A 19,232-nucleotide genomic window follows, 5' to 3' on the forward strand; every position below is an offset into this window, starting at 1 on the left:
GGCAGGAGAAGGAAATAAAGGGTATTCAATTAGGAAAAGAGGAAGTCAAATTGTCCCTGTTTGCAGATGACATGATTGTATATCTAGAAAACCCCATCGTCTCAGCCCAAAATCTCCTTAAGCTGATTAGCAACTTCAGCAAAGTCTCAGGATACAAAATTAATGTACAAAAATCACAAGCATTCTTGTACACCAATCACAGACAAACAGACAGCCAAATCATGAGTGAACTCCCATTCACAATTGCTTCAAAGAGAATAAAATACCTAGGAATCCAACTTACAAGGGATGTGAAGGACCTCTTCAAGGAGAACTACAAACCACTGCTCAATGAAATCAAAGAGGATACAAACAAATGGAAGAACATTCCATGCTCATGGGTTGGAAGAATCAATATCGTGAAAATGGCCATACTGCCCAAGGTAATTTATAGATTCAATGCCATCCCCATCAAGCTACCAATGACTTTCTTCACAGAATTGGAAAAAACTACTTTAAAGTTCATATGGAACCAAAAAAGAGCCCGCATCGCCAAGTCAATCCTAAGCCAAAAGAACAAAGCTGGAGGCATCACGCTACCTGACTTCAAACTATACTACAAGGCTACAGTAACCAAAACAGCATGGTACTGGTACCACAAGAGAGACATAGATCAATGGAACAGAACAGAGCCCTCAGAAATAATGTCGCATATCTACAACTGTCTGATCTTTGACAAACCTGACAAAAACAAGCAATGGAGAAAGGATTCCCTATTTAATAAATGGTGCTGGGAAAACTGGCTAGCCATATATAGAAAGCTGAAACTGGATCCCTTCCTTACACCTTATAGAAAGATTAATTCAAGATGGATTAAAGACTTACATGTTAGACCTAAAACCATAAAAACCCTAGAAGAAAACCTAGGCAATACCATTCAGGATGTAGGCGTGGGCAAGGACTTCATGTCTAAAACACCAAAAGCAATGGCAACAAAAGCCAAAATTGACAAGTGGGATCTAATTAAACTAAAGAGCTTCTGCACAGCAAAAGAAACTACCATCAGAGTGAACAGGCAACCTACAGAATGGGAGAAAATTTTTGCAACCTACTCATCTGACAAAGGGCTAATATCCAGAATCTACAATGAACTCATACAAATTTACAAGAAAAAAACAAACAACCCCATCAAAAAGTGGGCAAAGGACATGAACAGACACTTCTCAAAAGAAGACATTTATGCAGCCAAAAAACACATGAAAAAATGCTCATCATCACTGGCCATCAGAGAAATACAATTCAAAACCACAATGAGATACCATCTCCCACCAGTTAGAAGGCCATCATTAAAAAGTCAGGAAACAACAGGTGCTGGAGAGGATGTGGAGAAATAGGAACACTTTTACACTGTTGGTGGGACTGTAAACTAGTTCAACCATTGGGGAAGTCAGTGTGGCAATTCCTCAGGGATCTAGAACTAGAAATACCATTTGACCCAGCCATTCCATTACTGGGTATATACCCAAAGGACTATAAATCATGCTGCTATAAAGACACATGCACACGTATGTTTGTTGCGGCACTATTCCCAATAGCAAAGTCTTGGAAGCAACCCAAATGTCCAACAACAATAGACTGGATTAAGAAAATGTGGCACATATATACCGTGGAATACTATGCAGCCATAAAAAATGATGAGTTCATGTCCTTTGTAGGGACATGGATGAAACTGGAAACCATCACTCTCAGGAAACTATTGCAAGGACAAAAAACCAAACACTGCATGTTCTCACTCATAGGTGGGAATTGAACAATGAGAACTCATGGACACAGGAAGGGGAACATCACACTCTGGGGACTGTTGTGGGGTGGGGGGAGGGGGGAGGGACATCATTAGGAGATATACCTAATGCTAAATGACGAGTTAATGGGTGCAGCAAACCAACATGGCACATGGATACATATGTAAGAAACCTGCACATTGTGCACATGTACCCTAAAACTTAAAGTATAATAATAATAATTATTATTATTATAGAAAAAAATAATAAAATTGACTTCAAATTTATTGCATAGCTACAGTGAGAAAGACAGTATGGGATTAGTGTAAGGATGGATGAGCAGAAGAATGGAATGTAATAGAGTCCAGAAAGAGATCCACACATATATGACAACTAATTTCTGATAAAGGCACAAAGGCATTCAATAGAGAAAGAATAGTTTGTTAAACAAATGATGCTGGAACAATTGGATAGCCATGTGCAAAAAAAAAAATTTCAATCCATACCTTGAACCAAATACAAAAATTAACTAAAAAGGGTTCACAGACATAAATGTAAACCTAAAACTGTAAAATTTCTTGAAGAAAACATGAGACATTTTCTGTCACCTTGAACTAGGCAAAGATTCCTCAACTACAATGCCAAAAGCACAATCCATAAAAGAAGAAAAATAAATAGGAGTATGTCAAAATTTAAAACTTCTGTTCATGAAAGACAGTGTTTAATAAAAAGAAAAAATTTGCAAAATACATGTCTGATAAAGAGCTTGTGTCCACTGAACATCAACAAGATGGTGGAACAGGACTTTCCAGCGCTCATTCCCCACAAGAACATCAATTTGAACAACTATCCACACATGGAATACCTCCACAAAAGCTAAGAAAACTAGGTGAGAGATTGCAGCACCTGGCTGTAGCACAGAAATAGAAAAGATGCATTGAAGAGTGTAGGAACAACAACTTTTTAATACCCATGTCACCCCTCCCCCAACCCCAGGCCATAGAGCATGAAGACAGATATCCTCCACTTAGGGGAAGAAGAGGAAAGTGATTACTGGAATTTACCTCAGACCACAACAATGGGCTGGCGGCAGTAAAACTCATCACTGGGCAGGCCCCCATGGCCCCCGACTCCAGGTCATATCCTGCAGACCCAGGCTCCAGACCTGCCCGAAGGACTTGGTCTCTAGGACTGCCACATCACCAGGCCAACCCCAGTGGATTCAGGCTCCAGACTGGCTCCAGTGCTGGACCAGACCCATTAGTCCCAGGCTTTGGGCCTGTCTCATAGCAGTCCTAACAGACTCAGGCTTTAGATGCAGGCTCCATCCCTAGGACGAGGCTGACATCAGTATTTCCAGGCACCAGACTGCTGCCAGTATGAAGCTGGATCCCCCATAGCCCAGGCTTCAGGTCTGCCTCAGCACTAGACCAGCCCCATAGCCCTAGTCATCAGGTCAGCACCCATGGACCCAGCCTCTAGGCTGCTCCTTGTAGATATAGGATCCAGGCCTACTCAGTGCCAGGCCAGCCCCTGCAGCCCCAGGATCCAGGCATACCCCAGGTTTTCAGACCACCTCAGAGCTAGGTCAGCCCACAAAGCCCCAGGCTACAGGCCTGCCCCAATGCCAGATCTGTACCCCTGGCCATAGGTACGAGGCTGGCACTCATGAACACAGCCTTCACGCCTGCTTATGTCACTCCACACTCCAGTGGAGCCAGGGTCCAAGTCTGCTCCAGCAGACTTTTAATACCCATTAAAAGACCAAGGGTCCAAGACAATTTAAATAAACCCTAGGGATGGGCTGGCCCCCATGGATCAAGGCCTCAGCACTTCCCCTATGCAGCCAGGTTCCAGGACAGCTCCCGCAGCTCCAGGACCCAGGTCAGATCTCACAGACCTAGCCTCCAGGATAGCACACACACACCCATCCTCTAGGCTGGCCCCCACAGACCCAGGCCCCAGGCAGGTGCCCAGAGCCCCACACTCTAGGCCAGCCAGTGTGTCTCCAAATAGCAATTTAGTACCCACAATCTCAGGCTTCAGGCCAGTCCTTGTGGCCCGAGGCTCCACATCTGCCCCAACTCCAGGCCAGCTCCAGGCTCTAGGACTGTCTCAGTGGCCCCAAGCTCCAGTAGACCCAGGGTCCAGGCCTGCTGCAGTAGGCCAAGGGTCTAGTACCATCCCAGTAGACCCAGCTGCCAGGCTAGCCCCCATGGACTGAGGCTCCAAAACCACCCCTACAAACCGAGGTTCCAGGCCAGCACCCATTGACCTAGGACTGAGGCCTGCCCTAGTCCTCAGGCTTGAGACCCACCCCAGTGCCAGGCCAACCCCTACAGACTCAGGCTCCAGGGGACCCAGGCACAAGGCCCATTCCCACCTGGCTGGCTATTGCAGATTCAGACTCAAGGCCCACTTTAGTGTTTGGTCAGCCAATGGGGACCTAAACTTCAGGCCAGCCCCATTGGATACAGGCTCCAAGCCCAATCCTTCAGACCCAATCAAGAAGTCCACCTCAGTGGATATAGGCTCCAGATCCAACCCCATGGACCTAGGCATCCAGGCCCACCCAGCTGCTAATCCAGGAAAAAGGCCAGGCTGCCAAAGGACTCCAGGAGTCAGCCCACATGTGAACCATGCAAAACAGCCTACCCATAGTTCCTTGATAGGCCAATAAAGTGCCTTCCCAGACTAAAGAGCTGCTGCACAGCAGAAGAAACCATCATCAGAATGAACAAATAAATTATAGAATGGGAGAAAATTTTTACAATCTATCCATCTGACAAAGGCCTAATATCCAGCATCTACAAGGAACTTCAGCAAATTAAAAAAAAAGAAAACCCACTAAAAAGTGGGCAAAGGACATGAACAGACACTTCTCAAAAGAAGACATACACATGGCCAACAAACATATGAAAAATAGCTCAACATCACTGATCATTAGGGAAATGCAAATCAAAACCACAATGAGATACCATCTCACACCAGTCAGAATGACTATTATTAAAAAGTCAAAAAACAACAGATGCTGGCAAGGTTGTGTGTAGAGAAAAAGGAATGCTTTTACACTGTTGGTGGGAATGTAAATTAGTAGTTCAACCATTGTGGAAGACAGTATGGTGATTCCTCGAAGACCTACAGGCAGAAATACCATATGACCTGGCAATCCCATTACTGGGTATATACCCAAAGGAATATAAATCATTCTGTTATAAAGATAATGCACACATATGTTCATTGTAGCACTATTCACAATAGCAAAGACATATAATCAACTTATGCCCATCAATGATAGACTGAATAAAGAAAATGTGGTACATATACACCATGGAATACTATGCAGCCATACAAAGGAACGAGACCACGTCCTTTGCAGGGACATAGATGGAGCTGGAAGCCATTATCCTCAGCAAACTATTGCAGGAACAGAAAACCAAACACTGCATGTTCTCACTTATAAGTGGAAGCTGAATGATGAGAACACATGGACACATGGGGGTTAGCAATACATACTGGGGCCTGCTGGAGGGTGGGGGCTGGGAGGAGGGAGAGCATCAGGAAGAACAGCTAGTGGATGCTGGACTTAAAACCTAGGTGATGGGATGATTTATGCAGCAAACCACCATGGCACACGTTTACCTATGTAACAAACTTGCACATCCTGCACATGTACCCCTGAACTTACAAGCTGGAAATAAAAAAATAATAACATTAAAAAAAGATCTTCCTCATTAAAAAAAAAGCTTAGGGACTTATGGGACAGCAACAAAAGGGCAAATATCTGAATTATAGGAGTTCAAGAAGAAGAAAAGAGATATGAAGGTCTGGAAAACACATTTCAATCAATAGCAACAGAAAACTTTCCGAACCTGGGGAAAGATAAATATACAGGTACAGGAAGGTCATCGGTCTCCAATAAGATACAATCCAAACAAGACAACACCAAGACATATTATAATCAAACTGTCAAAAATCATCATAAAAGAGAGGATCCTGAAAGTAGCAATAGAAAAGCAGCATATCACATATAAAGGAGTTCCAATAAAGCTAGCAGTGCTCTTCACAAACATAAGCCACGAAAGAGTGGGAAGATATATTCAAAGTGCCAAAGAGAAAAAATCCTGCCAATTAATACTTTACCCAGTAAAGCTATCCTTCAGAAATGAAGGAGAGATAAAGACTTTACCAGACAAACAAAAGCTGAGGGAGTTCATTGCCACCCAGACTTGTCTTACTAGAAACTAACAGTTTTTTTGAAAAGATAAACAAAACCACCAGGTATGGTGGCTCACACCTGTAATCCCAGCACTATGGGAGGCTAATGTGGGTGGATCACTTGAGGTCAGAATTTTGAGACCAGCCTGGCCAATGTAGTGAAACTCCATCTCTGCTAAAAATGCAAAAAATTATCTGGGCATGGTGGCATGGGCCTGTAGTCCCAGCTACTCAGGAGGCTGCGGCAGAAGAACTGCTTGAACCTGGGAGGTGGAGGTTGCAGTGAGCCGAGATGGCGCCACTGCATTCCAGCCTGGGAAACAGAGCAACTGTCTCAAAAAAAAAAAAAAAGATAAACAAAATTGACAAACTTTTATTTAGACTAAGAAAAAAGATAAGGCTCAAATAAATAAAACAAGAAATGAAAGAGAAGACATTACAGCTGATACCACAGAAACATAAAAAATCATGAGACTACTATGAACAATTATACACCAAGAAATTAGATAATCTAGAAGAAAGATAAAGTCCTAGACATATAAAACCCAGACTGAATCATAATGAAATAGAAAATGTGAACAAATAATGAATAAGGAGATTAAATGAATAACAAAAAACCTTCCATCTAAGAAAAGCTCAGGATCTGATGGCGTCACTGCTCCTACCAAACGTTTAAAGAATTAATACCAATCCTTCTCAAATTCTTCCAAAAAATGGAAATCATTTCACAAAATTCAACATCATTTCATGATTTTAAAAAAAACACAATAAAGGCCATATATGACCAATGGACAAATAACATCACACTCAATGGTGAAAAGTTGGGAGCGTTTCCTCTAAAATAAGGAAGAAGACATGGATGCCCACTCTCACTACTTCTATTCAACATACTACTGGAAGTCCTAGTCAGAGTAATTAGGCATGAGAAAAATCTAAGTTGGAAAGGAAGAAGTTAAATTTTCTGCTTGTAAATAACATGATCTTATATATAGAAAATCTTACAGATGCAATGAAAAAAAAACTAGAACCAATAAGTGAATTCAATGAAGTAGCAAGATACAAAATCAACATACACAAAGTAGTAGCATTTCTACATACTAACAATAAACTATCTGAAAAAAATATCAAGAACATGATTCCATTTACAATAGCTACAAAAATATTTGGGAGCAAATTTAATGTTGAAGTGAAAGACATGTACACTAAAAATTATAAAACACTGATGAAAGAAAGTGAAGAAAACACAAAGAAATGGAAAGATATCCCATGTTCACGGATTGGAAAAATATTGTTAAATGTCCATACTACCCAAGGCAATCTACAGATTCAATGCAATCCCTATTAAAATTCCAGTGACATTTTTTCCCAGAAATAAAAAAAAAATACTGAAGTTTCCATGGAAGCAAAAAGACCCTGACTAGCTACAGCAATCTTGAGCAAAAATAACAAAGCTGAAGGCACCATACTACCTGAAGTCAAAATAAACTACAAAGCTATACTAACCAAAACAGCATGGTATTGGCAGAAAACCAGATACATAGGCCAATGGAAGGAAAGAGAGAGCCCAGAAATAAATCCACACATTTACAGTCAATTGGTTTTCAATAAAGGTGTCAAGAACACACAATGAGAAAATGACAGTTTCTTTAACAAATAGTGTTGGTAAAACTGGATACCCACATGCAGAAGAATAAAATTTGACCCTTTTCTCACAATATATAAAAAGCTATTCAAAATAGATTAAAGATTTAAACATAAGACATGAAACTGTAGAACTACTAAAAGAAAACATAGAGGAAAAGCTCCATGACATTGGTAAATGCAAAAGTAGACACATGGGATTACATCAAACTAAAAAGCTTCTACACAGCAAAAGAAACCGTCAACAGAGTGAAGACACAATGTATGGAATGGGAGAATATATTTACAAACCAGGCATTTGAGAAGGGGTTAACATCCAAAATATATAAGAAACTCAAACAATTCAATAGGAAGGAAACAAGTAACCTGATTTTAAAATGGGCAAATGACCTGAAAAGACATTTCTCAAAAGGAGATGAGCAAGTGGTCCACAAGTATATGAAAAAATGTCTAACATCACTACTCATCAGAGAAATGCAAATTAAAACCACAATGATAACATCACCCCACATCTGCTAGAATGGCTATTATAAAAAAGACAAAAGATAACAAGTGCTGGCAAGGATGTGGAGAATAGGGAACCCTTGCATATTGTAGGTGGGAATGTAAATTAGTATAGCCATTATGGAAAGCAGTACGGAGGTTCCTCGAAAAATTAAAGTAGAACTACCATATGATCCAGCAGTCCCACTACGTGGTAGAATATCAAATAAAAGTGAAATCAATATGTCAAAGAGATGTCTGCACTCCCATATTCACTGCAGCATTATTCACAATAGCCACGGTATGGAATCAACTTAACTGTTCATCAGTGGATAAGTGGATAAAGAAAATGTGGTGTATATATAGACAATGGAATACTATTCAGCCTCAATAAAAGGAGAAAATCCTGTCATTTATGAAAAAAAGTACGAACCTCAAAGACATTATATTAAATGAAATAAGCCAGGCACAAAAAATAAATACCACATGATCTCATATGTGAAATCTAAAGAAGTTGACCTCATAGAAGCAGAATAGAATGTTCATAGAAGCAAAGTAGAATGGTGGTTACCAGGGATTAAGGAGTAGGGGAGATTAGGGAGATGGTGAAAGAATACAGAATTTCAGTTGAGTAGAAGGAACAAGTTCAAGAGATCTATTGTACAACATGGTGACTATAGATCGTAACAATGTATTCTATTCTTAAAAATCACTGAGAGTTTAAGTGTTCTCACCACAAAAAATGCTACGTATGTGAGGTAGGGTTGGGTGTGATGGCTCAGGCCTGTAATCCTAGCACTTTGGGAGGCTGAAGCAGGAGGATTGCTTGAGCCCAGGAGTTTGAGGCCAGCCTGGGCAACATAGTGAGACTCCATCTCTACAGATGGAGGTGGAGGATCACTTGAGCCTGGGAAGTCAAGGCTGCAATGAGCCGTGATCATTCCACTGCACTTCCACTTGGGTGACAGAGTAAGACCTTGCTTCAAAAAAGAAAAAAAAAAGGATGAGAGGTAATGTATATGTTAATTAGCTTGATTTAGCCATTCCACAATGTATACATATCTTTAAAACACCATGTTGTTGCTGGAGAGGATGTGGAGAAATAGGAACACTTTTACATTGTTGGCGGGACTGTAAACTAGTTCAACCATTGGGGAAGTCAGTGTGGCGATTACTCAGGGATCTAGAACTAGAAATACCATTTGACCCAGCCATCCCATTACTGGGTATATACTCAAAGAAGTACAAATCATGCTGCTATAAAGACACATGCACACGTATGCTTATTGTGGCACTATTCACAATAGTAAAGACTTGGAACCAACCCAAATGTCCATCAATGATAGACTGGATTAAGTAAATGTGGCACATATACACCATGGAATACTATGCAGCCATAAAAAATGATGAGCTCATGTCCTTTGTAGGGACATGGATGAAGCTGGAAACCATCATTCTCATCAAACTATCGTAAGGACAAAAAACCAAACACCGCATGTTCTCACTCATAGGTGGGAATTGAACAATGAGAACACCTGGACACAGGAAGGGGAACATCACATCCCAGGGCCTGTTGTGGAATGGGGGACTGGGGAGGGATAGCATTAGGAGATATACCTAATGTAAATGACGAGTTAATGGGTGCAGCACATCAACATGGCACATGTATACATATGTAACAAACCTGCACGTTGTGCACATGTATGCCAAAACTGAAAGTATAATAATAAATAAATAAATAAATAAAGCAAACCCACCATGTTGTTCATGATCAATATATACATAATTTTTATTTGCCAATTAAAAAAATAAGTTTTTAAAAAAGACAACTTGTATCCAGAATATATAAAGAACCGTCAAAAATCAGTAATAATAAAACAAAGTACCCTATCTTAAACTGGGAAAAAGATTTGTACAAACACTCAACCAAAAAAATACATGGATATAAAATATTAAACATTAGGGAAATGCTAATGCCACAGTAAAACACTACTACCCACTATCAGAATAGCTAAATTTTTGTTCTTTTTTATTGTTTTAAATTTAAGTTCTAGGACACATGTGCAGAAAGTGCAGTTTTATTACATAGGCATACGTGTGTCATGGTGGTTTGATGCACCTATCAACCCATCACCTAGGTTTTAAGCCTCACATGCATTAGCTATTTGTCCTGATGTTGTCCCTCCCCTCCCCGCCCCCAACAGGCCCCAGTGTGTGTTGTTCCCCTTCCTGTGTCCACGTGTTCTCATTGTTCATCTCCCACTTATGAGTGAGAACATGTGGTGTTTGGTTTTTGGTTCCTGCATTAGTTTGCTGAGGTTGATGGCTTCCAGCTTCATCTATGTCCCTGCAAAAGACATGATCTTATTCCTTTTTATGGCTTCATAGTATTCCATGGTGTATATGTACCACATTTTCTTTATCCAGTCAATCATTGATGGGCATTTGGGTTGGTTCCATGTCTTTGCTATTGTGAAAAGTGCTGCAATGAACATATGTGTACATATATCTTTATAATAGAATGATTTATATTCCTTTGAGTATATACCCAGTAATGGGATTGCTGGGTCAAATAGTATTTCCGGTTCTAGATCCTTGAAGAATCACCACGCTGTCTTCCAGTATGATTGAACTAATTTACATTCCCACCAACAGTGTAAAAGCATTCCTATTTCTCTACAGCCTCACCAGCATCTGTTGTTTCTTGACTTTTTAATAATCTCCCAGAATGGCTAAATTTTTTTAAGTGGACAATTTCAAGTGCTGATGAGGATGTAGATCAGCTAGAACTCTTAAACACAGCTGGTTCACAGGTGAAATTGTATAGTCGCTTTAGAAAACAATTTTGCAGTTTCTAATAAAGTTAAACATGTATTTACCATATAAGTCCACAATCCCACTCCTAGGTATTTACCCTACAGAAGTAAAATATTATCATCAAATTAACTGGGCGTGGTGGTGCACACCTGTAGTCCCAGCTACTCAGGAGACTGAGGCAGGAGAATCGCTTGAACCTGGGAGGTGGAGATTGCAGTGAGCTTAGATCATGCCACTGCACTCCAGCCTGGGTGACACAGCGAGACCCCACCTCAAAAAAACAATATTATTATCACAGAAAATATGTAAAGAGATGTTTTACAGCATGTTTATTCACAATTGTCAAAACTGAAAACTTTGAACTTGTCTCAGAGGTGAAAAAAAACCCTGAAAACCATTCAAATATCCTTCAACTGGTGAATGAATTTTTCCATACTGTGGTATTTCCATGCTGTGGAATGCCACATAGCAATAAAAAAGAACAAACTGTGGATAAACACAATATGGGTGAGTTTCAAATGCATTAAGTGAAAGAAGCTCAAAAAGATTCATACTATATGATTTCATTTATATGACATTCTGGAAAAGACAAAACTATAGAGATAGAAGAGATCACTGATTTCCAGGGCTGAAAGTGGCGAGAAGCAGTAACAGTAAAGGGCCCTGAGGTATTTTTTTTCTACATTGTGGTGGTAGTTATATGACTGTATGCACTTATCAAAACTCAGAATTTTTAACATATATAAACCTCATAGGACCATACACTAGCAAGAGTAAATTTATTATATGTATCTTCAGTATACATGACTTTTAAAAAATGGTCACAGACAACTGGAGAAGAAATAAAAGGGTTGATCTGATGTTGTATCTAAAAAGTAAAATAATTTTTAAAAAATAATGTTAAAACAAAAGATTTAAATGAAATTTACTAATATTTTTACCATTTTTACTGGCAAAAAGCTTCAAGTTATTTTACCCTTAAACACAGTATTTCAAGTAAAACAAATGCCTAAAAGTCTCTAATGAAAACTTTGATGATGAACATGACAGCAATATTAACCTCTAATTTACTATTCCTTAATTATTATACAGGTATACTTTACTATTCTGGAACATCTCTTTTTTAATGTAAAATAAATGATCTTTTTTCTTATGGAGTGAATAATAGAGTCCCCTGTACCTAGTAGGTGTCCATAAACAGTTGCTTAATTGGATTCGTATACATTTTGTTTGGATCCATTAATTTAAGTTTCTTAACTTCTGCCAAACAAATGGCAACCAGTCTGGAGCTCAGACTCCTTCAGGATTAATTCGCTACCTGAGGGCTGAAGGCATTAATATCTGAGCAAAGGCATATCTATAACCAATTCAACATATATGTGCCTATGCAGACACACCAGCTAGGAAACTATGCTTAACTTAATGGAAAGGCCTCAACATTAATGGGATGAGGGTCATGTGTGAAATTCCAAGACTGTCCACTCTGTGGAGAGAAACTCCATTTCAAGGCCAAATCTCTCACCAATCACCTCCCAAATAAGTGAAAATAATCAAAAGGTACCCCAACTTTCATTTTTTGAAGACAATTCTTAACTGATATGGGTTTTTAGTATAATCTCACCCACACACAGCTTTTTAAATTTAATTTTTGAATAGGTTGGTTTAAATAAAAGTATAAAAAAGTACATAGTGATAAGACTTTCTCCTAATTCTTGTCCCGCATTTGCCCAGTTCCTATTCCCTCAATAGGTAACCACTGTTCTTTTACTTTTATATAAACTTCCACGGTTTCTTTTTGCATTGTTGTATCATCTTTACATAGGAAAGACAGAACATATATTCAATTCTACTGTCTTAAAAACAATGTTTTTTTCCCATTGTGGTTGAAGAGGATTATTTATTCTTTGTGTTAATAGTCAAATATAAGTGACAAATAAAATTTATACCTCTTTCAGAGTTGCCCTCTATGACTGCAATCTTGAATATATAAAATTGAGTGAAAACATTTCTAGGGTCATGTCGTTCAGCTTCCGCCACTGCCTCTTTGGCCTGGAAAGAAAAACATTGGTTCCTTTCAATAAAATCTACAAGGAAGGACTTACCATATTTTACTAATATCATTAAGGTAGTCAAAATGGCTGAGGGATACTCACAATGAAAATATATGAATCTAAGAAAAATATTTGCAGAAGTGCTCTTCTAGAATGCTAACGTAACAGTGAGTTATACTTCTGGAAATAGAGTAAGTTAGATATGTCAGACCAACCCTCCTGCTGAAAACAACCAAAAATGTCGGATGATATATTAATTTTTTTCCAGAAAGAACAAAAGAGCAACTGACAAGATAGTAAAAGAATTACCAAGGCAAAATCTAAGGAAAGCTGAGGTCTCAGAGAGGTAAACAGAAAAGTAAAGTCGCTTTTATCTGGTAAGCATTTGCAAATGCAAGCAAATGTTAACTTCAGTTTTGAGGGACATCACTAGGTCAGGGGAACAGACATCAAGTTCCAAGGGATCACACTCCTAGACTAGGGACAAGCCAAAAGTAAACCCACTCCTACCCACATCCCTGGAAAACTGCAAATAAAGTTACCTTAGTGCTGAATAGAAGGCAGCACAATGGGGTGAAGGGAAACAATCCATGAGGTGTAATACCAGGAGACGCATGTATTCACTGACCCAAACTACATTACACAGGAAGCTAAAAGACCTAAAGCTGAGAATTTAGTTTAGATAGCTCCCAAGCATCTACAGAAGCAAATGTAAATTTTCTCTGGGGGAAAGCACCTTATCTCAGCCTTTGAAATATTTCCATAAATAATTTTTCAAGAACCATGAATTGTTCACATTACAAAAATAACAAAGCACACTCGGAAACAAGGTACCATAAACAGCAGAAACAAGAGATAGCAGAAGCAGACCCTCAAGATGCAGATACTAGAATTATGAAAAACTGGTTATAAAACACCTATGTTTTCAAAGTCTAAAGAAATACAATGTATGTTCAAAATATATGTATGTGGGTTGATACAGTGGTACAAATTAATACAGTTATAGTGGTTATTTCTAGATGGTATCCATTCTATCTCATTATTACCTTGCCATACCAGTTATTAAATACTTTGCATATCAGTGAAGTTAGTAGGAAACAGAGACCATAAAATGTGACCTTGGGGATCTGAAACAAAGAAGTTTTTGAAATGAAAAACCCAATTACCCAAATTAAAACATAATAAACAGGTTTAATAGCAGATTAGAAACAGGTGAAGAGAAAATTAGTGGGCTGAAAGAATAAAATAGCCAAAGTGCAGCACAGAGCGATTACAAACATGGAAGACAGTTAAAAAAGGATTGTATACTTTCCAGGATAGCCACTAAAAGATCAGAAGCAGTAAATAATTTTCACACTAGTAGGAGGCGAAGACTGGAATGAAAAAAAAATGAAAATAGTATTTTTAACAAATGATGCTGGAACAACTAGACATCCACATGTAAAAAAGTAGAGCTAGACACAGACCATAAACCTCTCACAAAATTAACTGAAAATGGATTATAACCTAAATATAAAACCCCAAACCATAAAACTTTTAGAAGATAACATAGGAGAAATTTTAGGTGAACTTTGGCAATGACTTTTTAGCACAACACCAAAACCACATCTATGAAAGAAAAAACTGGTAAGTTAAACTTCATTAAAATTAAAAACTGCTCTGTGAAAGACATTATTAAGAGAATAATGATAAAAGCCACATATTGGGAAAAAATATTTGCAAAACACATATCTAATGAAGGACTGGTATTCAACATGTATGAAGAATTCTTCAAACTCAACAATAAGAAAATAAACAACCCAAGTATAAAATGCGCAAAAGACCTGAAGAAACACTTCACTAAATAAAATAGACAGATGGCAAATAAGTATATGAAAAGCTGCTTAACATCTTATGTCATTAGGGTTTTGCAAATTAAAACAGCAATGAGATACCACTACACATCTATTAGAATAACTAAAATTCAAAACACTTTAACAACATATAATGCTGGCAAGGATGCGGTGCAACAGGAACTCTCATTCATCACTGGTGGGAATGAAAAATGGTATAGCCAACTTGGAAGACAGTTTGGCAGTTTCCTACAAAACTAAACATACTCTTGCCATACAATCCAGCAGTTGCACCTTTGGTATTTATTCAAATGTGTCAAAACTTTATGTCTACACAAAAATCTACATAAAGATATTTATAGTAGCTTTATTCATAACTGCCAAAATTTGGAAGCAACCAAGATGTTCTTCCATAGGTGAGTGTATAAACTAATATATCCAGATAGTGGAATATTATTCAGCACTAAAAAAAATGAACTACCAACCCATAAAAGGACATGAAGGAATCTTATATGCATATTGCTAAGTGAAAGAAACTTATTTGAAAAGGCTACATACTGCACGATTCCAATTATGTGACATTCTGGAAAAGGCAAAACTATGCAGACAGTAAAAAGATCAGTGGTTGACACTAGTTCAGTGAGAGGGAGGAAGGGATGAATAGGTGAACCACAAGGGGTTGAACTATTCTGTATGGTATTATAATGGTAGGCACGTTTTCATACATTCATCAAACCACATATGATGTACAACACAAAGACTAAACCCTAATATAAACTACAGACTTTAGTTAAAAATAACAAATCAATATTGGCTTATCAATTGTAACATATATAGCACACTAATGCGAGATGTTAATGACAGGGGAAACTGAGTATGTGAAGAATGGTGAGGGAGTATATGAAAACACTCTATATTTCCTACTCAATTTTTCTGTAAACCTAAAACTGCTGTAACAGGTAAAGTCTATTATTTAGAAACATTGATCCCAAAGAAGGCAAGTGAGAAGAGAAAAAGAAACAGGATAGAAATGACAAATAGAACCCGGGCACGGTGGCTCACGCCTGTAATCCCAACACTTTGGGAGGCTCAGGCAGGCGGATCCCCTGAGATCAGGAGTTTGAGACCAGCCTGGCCAACATGGTGAAACCCCATCTCTACTAAAAATATAAAAATTAGCTGAGTGTGGTGGCACACATCTGTGATCCCAGCTACTTGGGAGGCTGAGGCATGGGAATCACTTGAACATGGGAGGCAGAGGTTGCAGTGAGCAGAGATTGTACCACTGCACTCCAGCCTGGGCATAGAGTGAGACTCTGTCTCAACAAAAAAAAAAAAAAAAAAAGAAAAAGAAATGACAAATAGAAAGCATAAAGTAAGTTATAGATTTAAACTCAGATATACCAATATTGTATTAAATGTATAAACACGAAATGCCCTAGTTAAAAAGCAAAAATGGTCAGACTGGATTAAAAATATGTAACTACATGTTCTTTAGAAGTGGCACACCTAAAATATAAATGTATTAAAAGTTCAAAGTAAAGGGATTAGAGAAGATCTATCTGGAAAATATTAACCAAAGTGTGGATATATTAATATCAGACAAAAATGACTTTAAGGCAGAAAATAATACTAGATATAAAGAAGATCACTGCATAACAATAAAACTTCAACAAACAAATATATTACAGTACTAATTTTGTATGTATAAGTAGTATGGCCTAAAATATATAAAGCAAAAATGATAAAATTAAATAAATAGACCAATTCAAACCATAAAGGGAAATTCCAGGGCCTCATCTCAGTAAGCGATAGAGTAAGTACACAAAATATGAGTTTTGATACAGAAGATTCAAACAAAATGAACAAACTTAATCTAAATTTATACATGTGTGTATACAGGTGGTCTCTGTCTTATGATTTTTTGACTTTACCACGGGTTTATCAGGATGTAACCACATCTAAGTCTGGGAGCTCCTTACAACTTATGATGGGGTTGTGGTTTCTACTAACTGTATATTGCCTTTACATCATTATAAAATCAAAATATCATTAAGTCAAACCACCATAAGTTGTAGATGCCTGCCATTTTGCCAGCATTAACTGCATTTTCACCTTATGATATTTTCAACTTATGATAAATGTATTGGGATATAACCCCATCGTAAGTCAAGGAACATCTGTACATATATGTACATACACAGTGCCTAAAAACTGCAGAAAACACATTTCTTTCAAGCACACACAGAATATTTACAAAAGTGACCATTTACTTAACCATTAAGCAAATCTAGTCTAGGAAGAATCCTCTGCTAAAGTCTTCAGAGAGAGCATAGCTTTATCGACACCTTGATTTTGGACTTCCAGCCTCCAGAACTATAAGTGTATACATTTCTGTTGTTTTAAGCCACCCAGTTTGTAGTGCTTTGTTATAGCATCCCTAGGAAACTAATACTGTATCTATACAACAACAACACAAAAAAACCCTAAAGCAAACATCATACTTAATGGCAATTTATGGTAGCTTTCCCTTTTAAATCCAAAACACCACTTTAATTCAACATAGTAGATGAATTATTAGACAAAATAAGACAAGAAATATATAAAGCATACTGAAAAAGAAGAAACACAATTGTCAATTTGTATAATTGAATATGTAGACAACCCAGAAGAATTTATAAGCAAATTATTACAATTATTAAGAGACTTTAGCAAAGGTAGCTGTGTGTGTATATATATATATATATATATATGTATATATATATATATATATGCCATATGAGGCTGGGCATGGCGGATCATGCCTGTGATCCCAGCACTTTGGGAGGCTGAGGTGAGAGGATCATCTGAGTCCAGGAGTTTGAGACCAGCTTGGGCAACATAGTAAGACTCCCGTCTCAACAAAAAAAATTTTTTAAATTAGCCAGGCATGATGGTGCATGCCTGTGGTCCTAGCTACTCAGGAGGTTAAGATAGGAGGATTACTTGAGCCCAGGAAGTTGAGGATGCTGTGAGCTGTGTTCACACCACTGCACTCCAGCCTAGGTGACAAAGTGAGACCCTGTCGGTATGTAGGTAGGAAGAAAAAAAAACCTGTATAAAATGATTCTGGTAGTATGTGGTAGAGGTAACATGTCTCTGAATTCTCATGAAAAACAACTGAGCATGCAGATGGCAAAACCCAAAAACCACAGACAGCGTTTATAACAAAACTGAGTGACAAAGTATCCCCAGGCATTAAGAAACCCAAGTGGGTGGAGAAAAAGCAACAACAGCTACAAGACCTGCATTATGTCAGCATCTGTACAGGATGAAGAAAAAAACGGAAGTAACAGGGAAGCATCTAATGGACTATATAGAAAAGGAGGACCCCAAAACTGGCTTGTAGAAATCAACTGAATAGCATGATGGGGAAACTGGAGAATAGCAGTTGAAATTGGGAGATAATTTGCTTTCTCCATTATTGAGTGAGTGCAAGGACCTCATATCAAAGATGTACTAAAGAAGCGATAGCAGTCTAGGCCCTATGAACCCTTAAAGCTTACCCACTAGAGCTCCCCTCTGAGAGGCTCCACACTAAGGAGAAACTGCTGAGAGTACAATAAAAAACTGAACAGGACAGTGACAACAAAGATGAAAGAAAAAGTATAGATCAGTGTTGTCCAATAGAGTTCTGTGATGGTGGAAATGTTCTATATTTGTGCTATTCAATAGAGTAGTCATTAGCCACACATGGCTATTTAGCACTTGAAATGTGGCTACTGCAACTGAAGAAATAAATTTTTATAACTTTATTTAATTTTAATTAATTTAAACTTAAATGTACATAGCCACACATGCCTCACTGCTATCATATTGGACAGTGTGGGTGTATACCAAAAGACAGAGAGAAGCAGAGCCAGGAAATCTCAGAATAAAAGCTGCCTTATTTTTAAACACTAACAAACCAAACCAAACCAAAAACAAAAAAGGGAGCTCTGCGAAGTAGTAATACTTTCTAAATGTCTACCTTTTTATAAGTTAAGGAAAACTAATTTCACATCAAAATGAGAAACAGTAAAGCTTTAAGGTAAATACCCTAAAAAGTTGTAAAAAAAAATTAAAAAAAAGGAGCAGCAGCATCAGCAGCAGCAAAGTATCCCCACAGAAAATGAAAGCATGTCAGAAAAATGTGCTCAAAAAACAGGTCAAAATCATAACCGACTATTTCAAAATGAGCTAAACACATTTAAAAATGATACAAGGTATGAAAGATCAACATAGATAAGAATTAGAGGCGGGGCGCCGTGACTCACATCTGCAATCCCAGCACTTTGGGAGGCTGAGGACTGCGGATCACCTGAGGTCAGGAGTTCCGCCTGGCCAGCCTGGCCAACATGGTGAAACCTCGTCTCTACAAAAATACAAAAATTAGCCGGGCATGATGGCGG

The 19,232-nt window shown here is 38.2% G+C and overlaps 1 protein-coding gene across 1 annotated transcript in view; it reads right to left on the bottom strand.

The window, feature by feature from the left end:
* The window catches only part of TEX11 (testis expressed 11), a 363,344-nt gene that overhangs the window by 128,650 nt on the left and 215,462 nt on the right, over window positions 1-19,232 (bottom strand). Inside the window, exon 13 of the mRNA XM_058441322.1 lies at window positions 12,866-12,968. Within this exon, the coding sequence (XP_058297305.1) occupies window positions 12,866-12,968 (103 nt within the window). The remainder of the gene's footprint in view (window positions 1-12,865; window positions 12,969-19,232) is intronic.

The sequence above is a fragment of the Hylobates moloch genome, unplaced genomic scaffold (assembly GCF_009828535.3).
Source record: "Hylobates moloch isolate HMO894 unplaced genomic scaffold, HMol_V3 SCAFFOLD_7, whole genome shotgun sequence".
NCBI classification, from domain to species: domain Eukaryota; kingdom Metazoa; phylum Chordata; class Mammalia; order Primates; family Hylobatidae; genus Hylobates; species Hylobates moloch.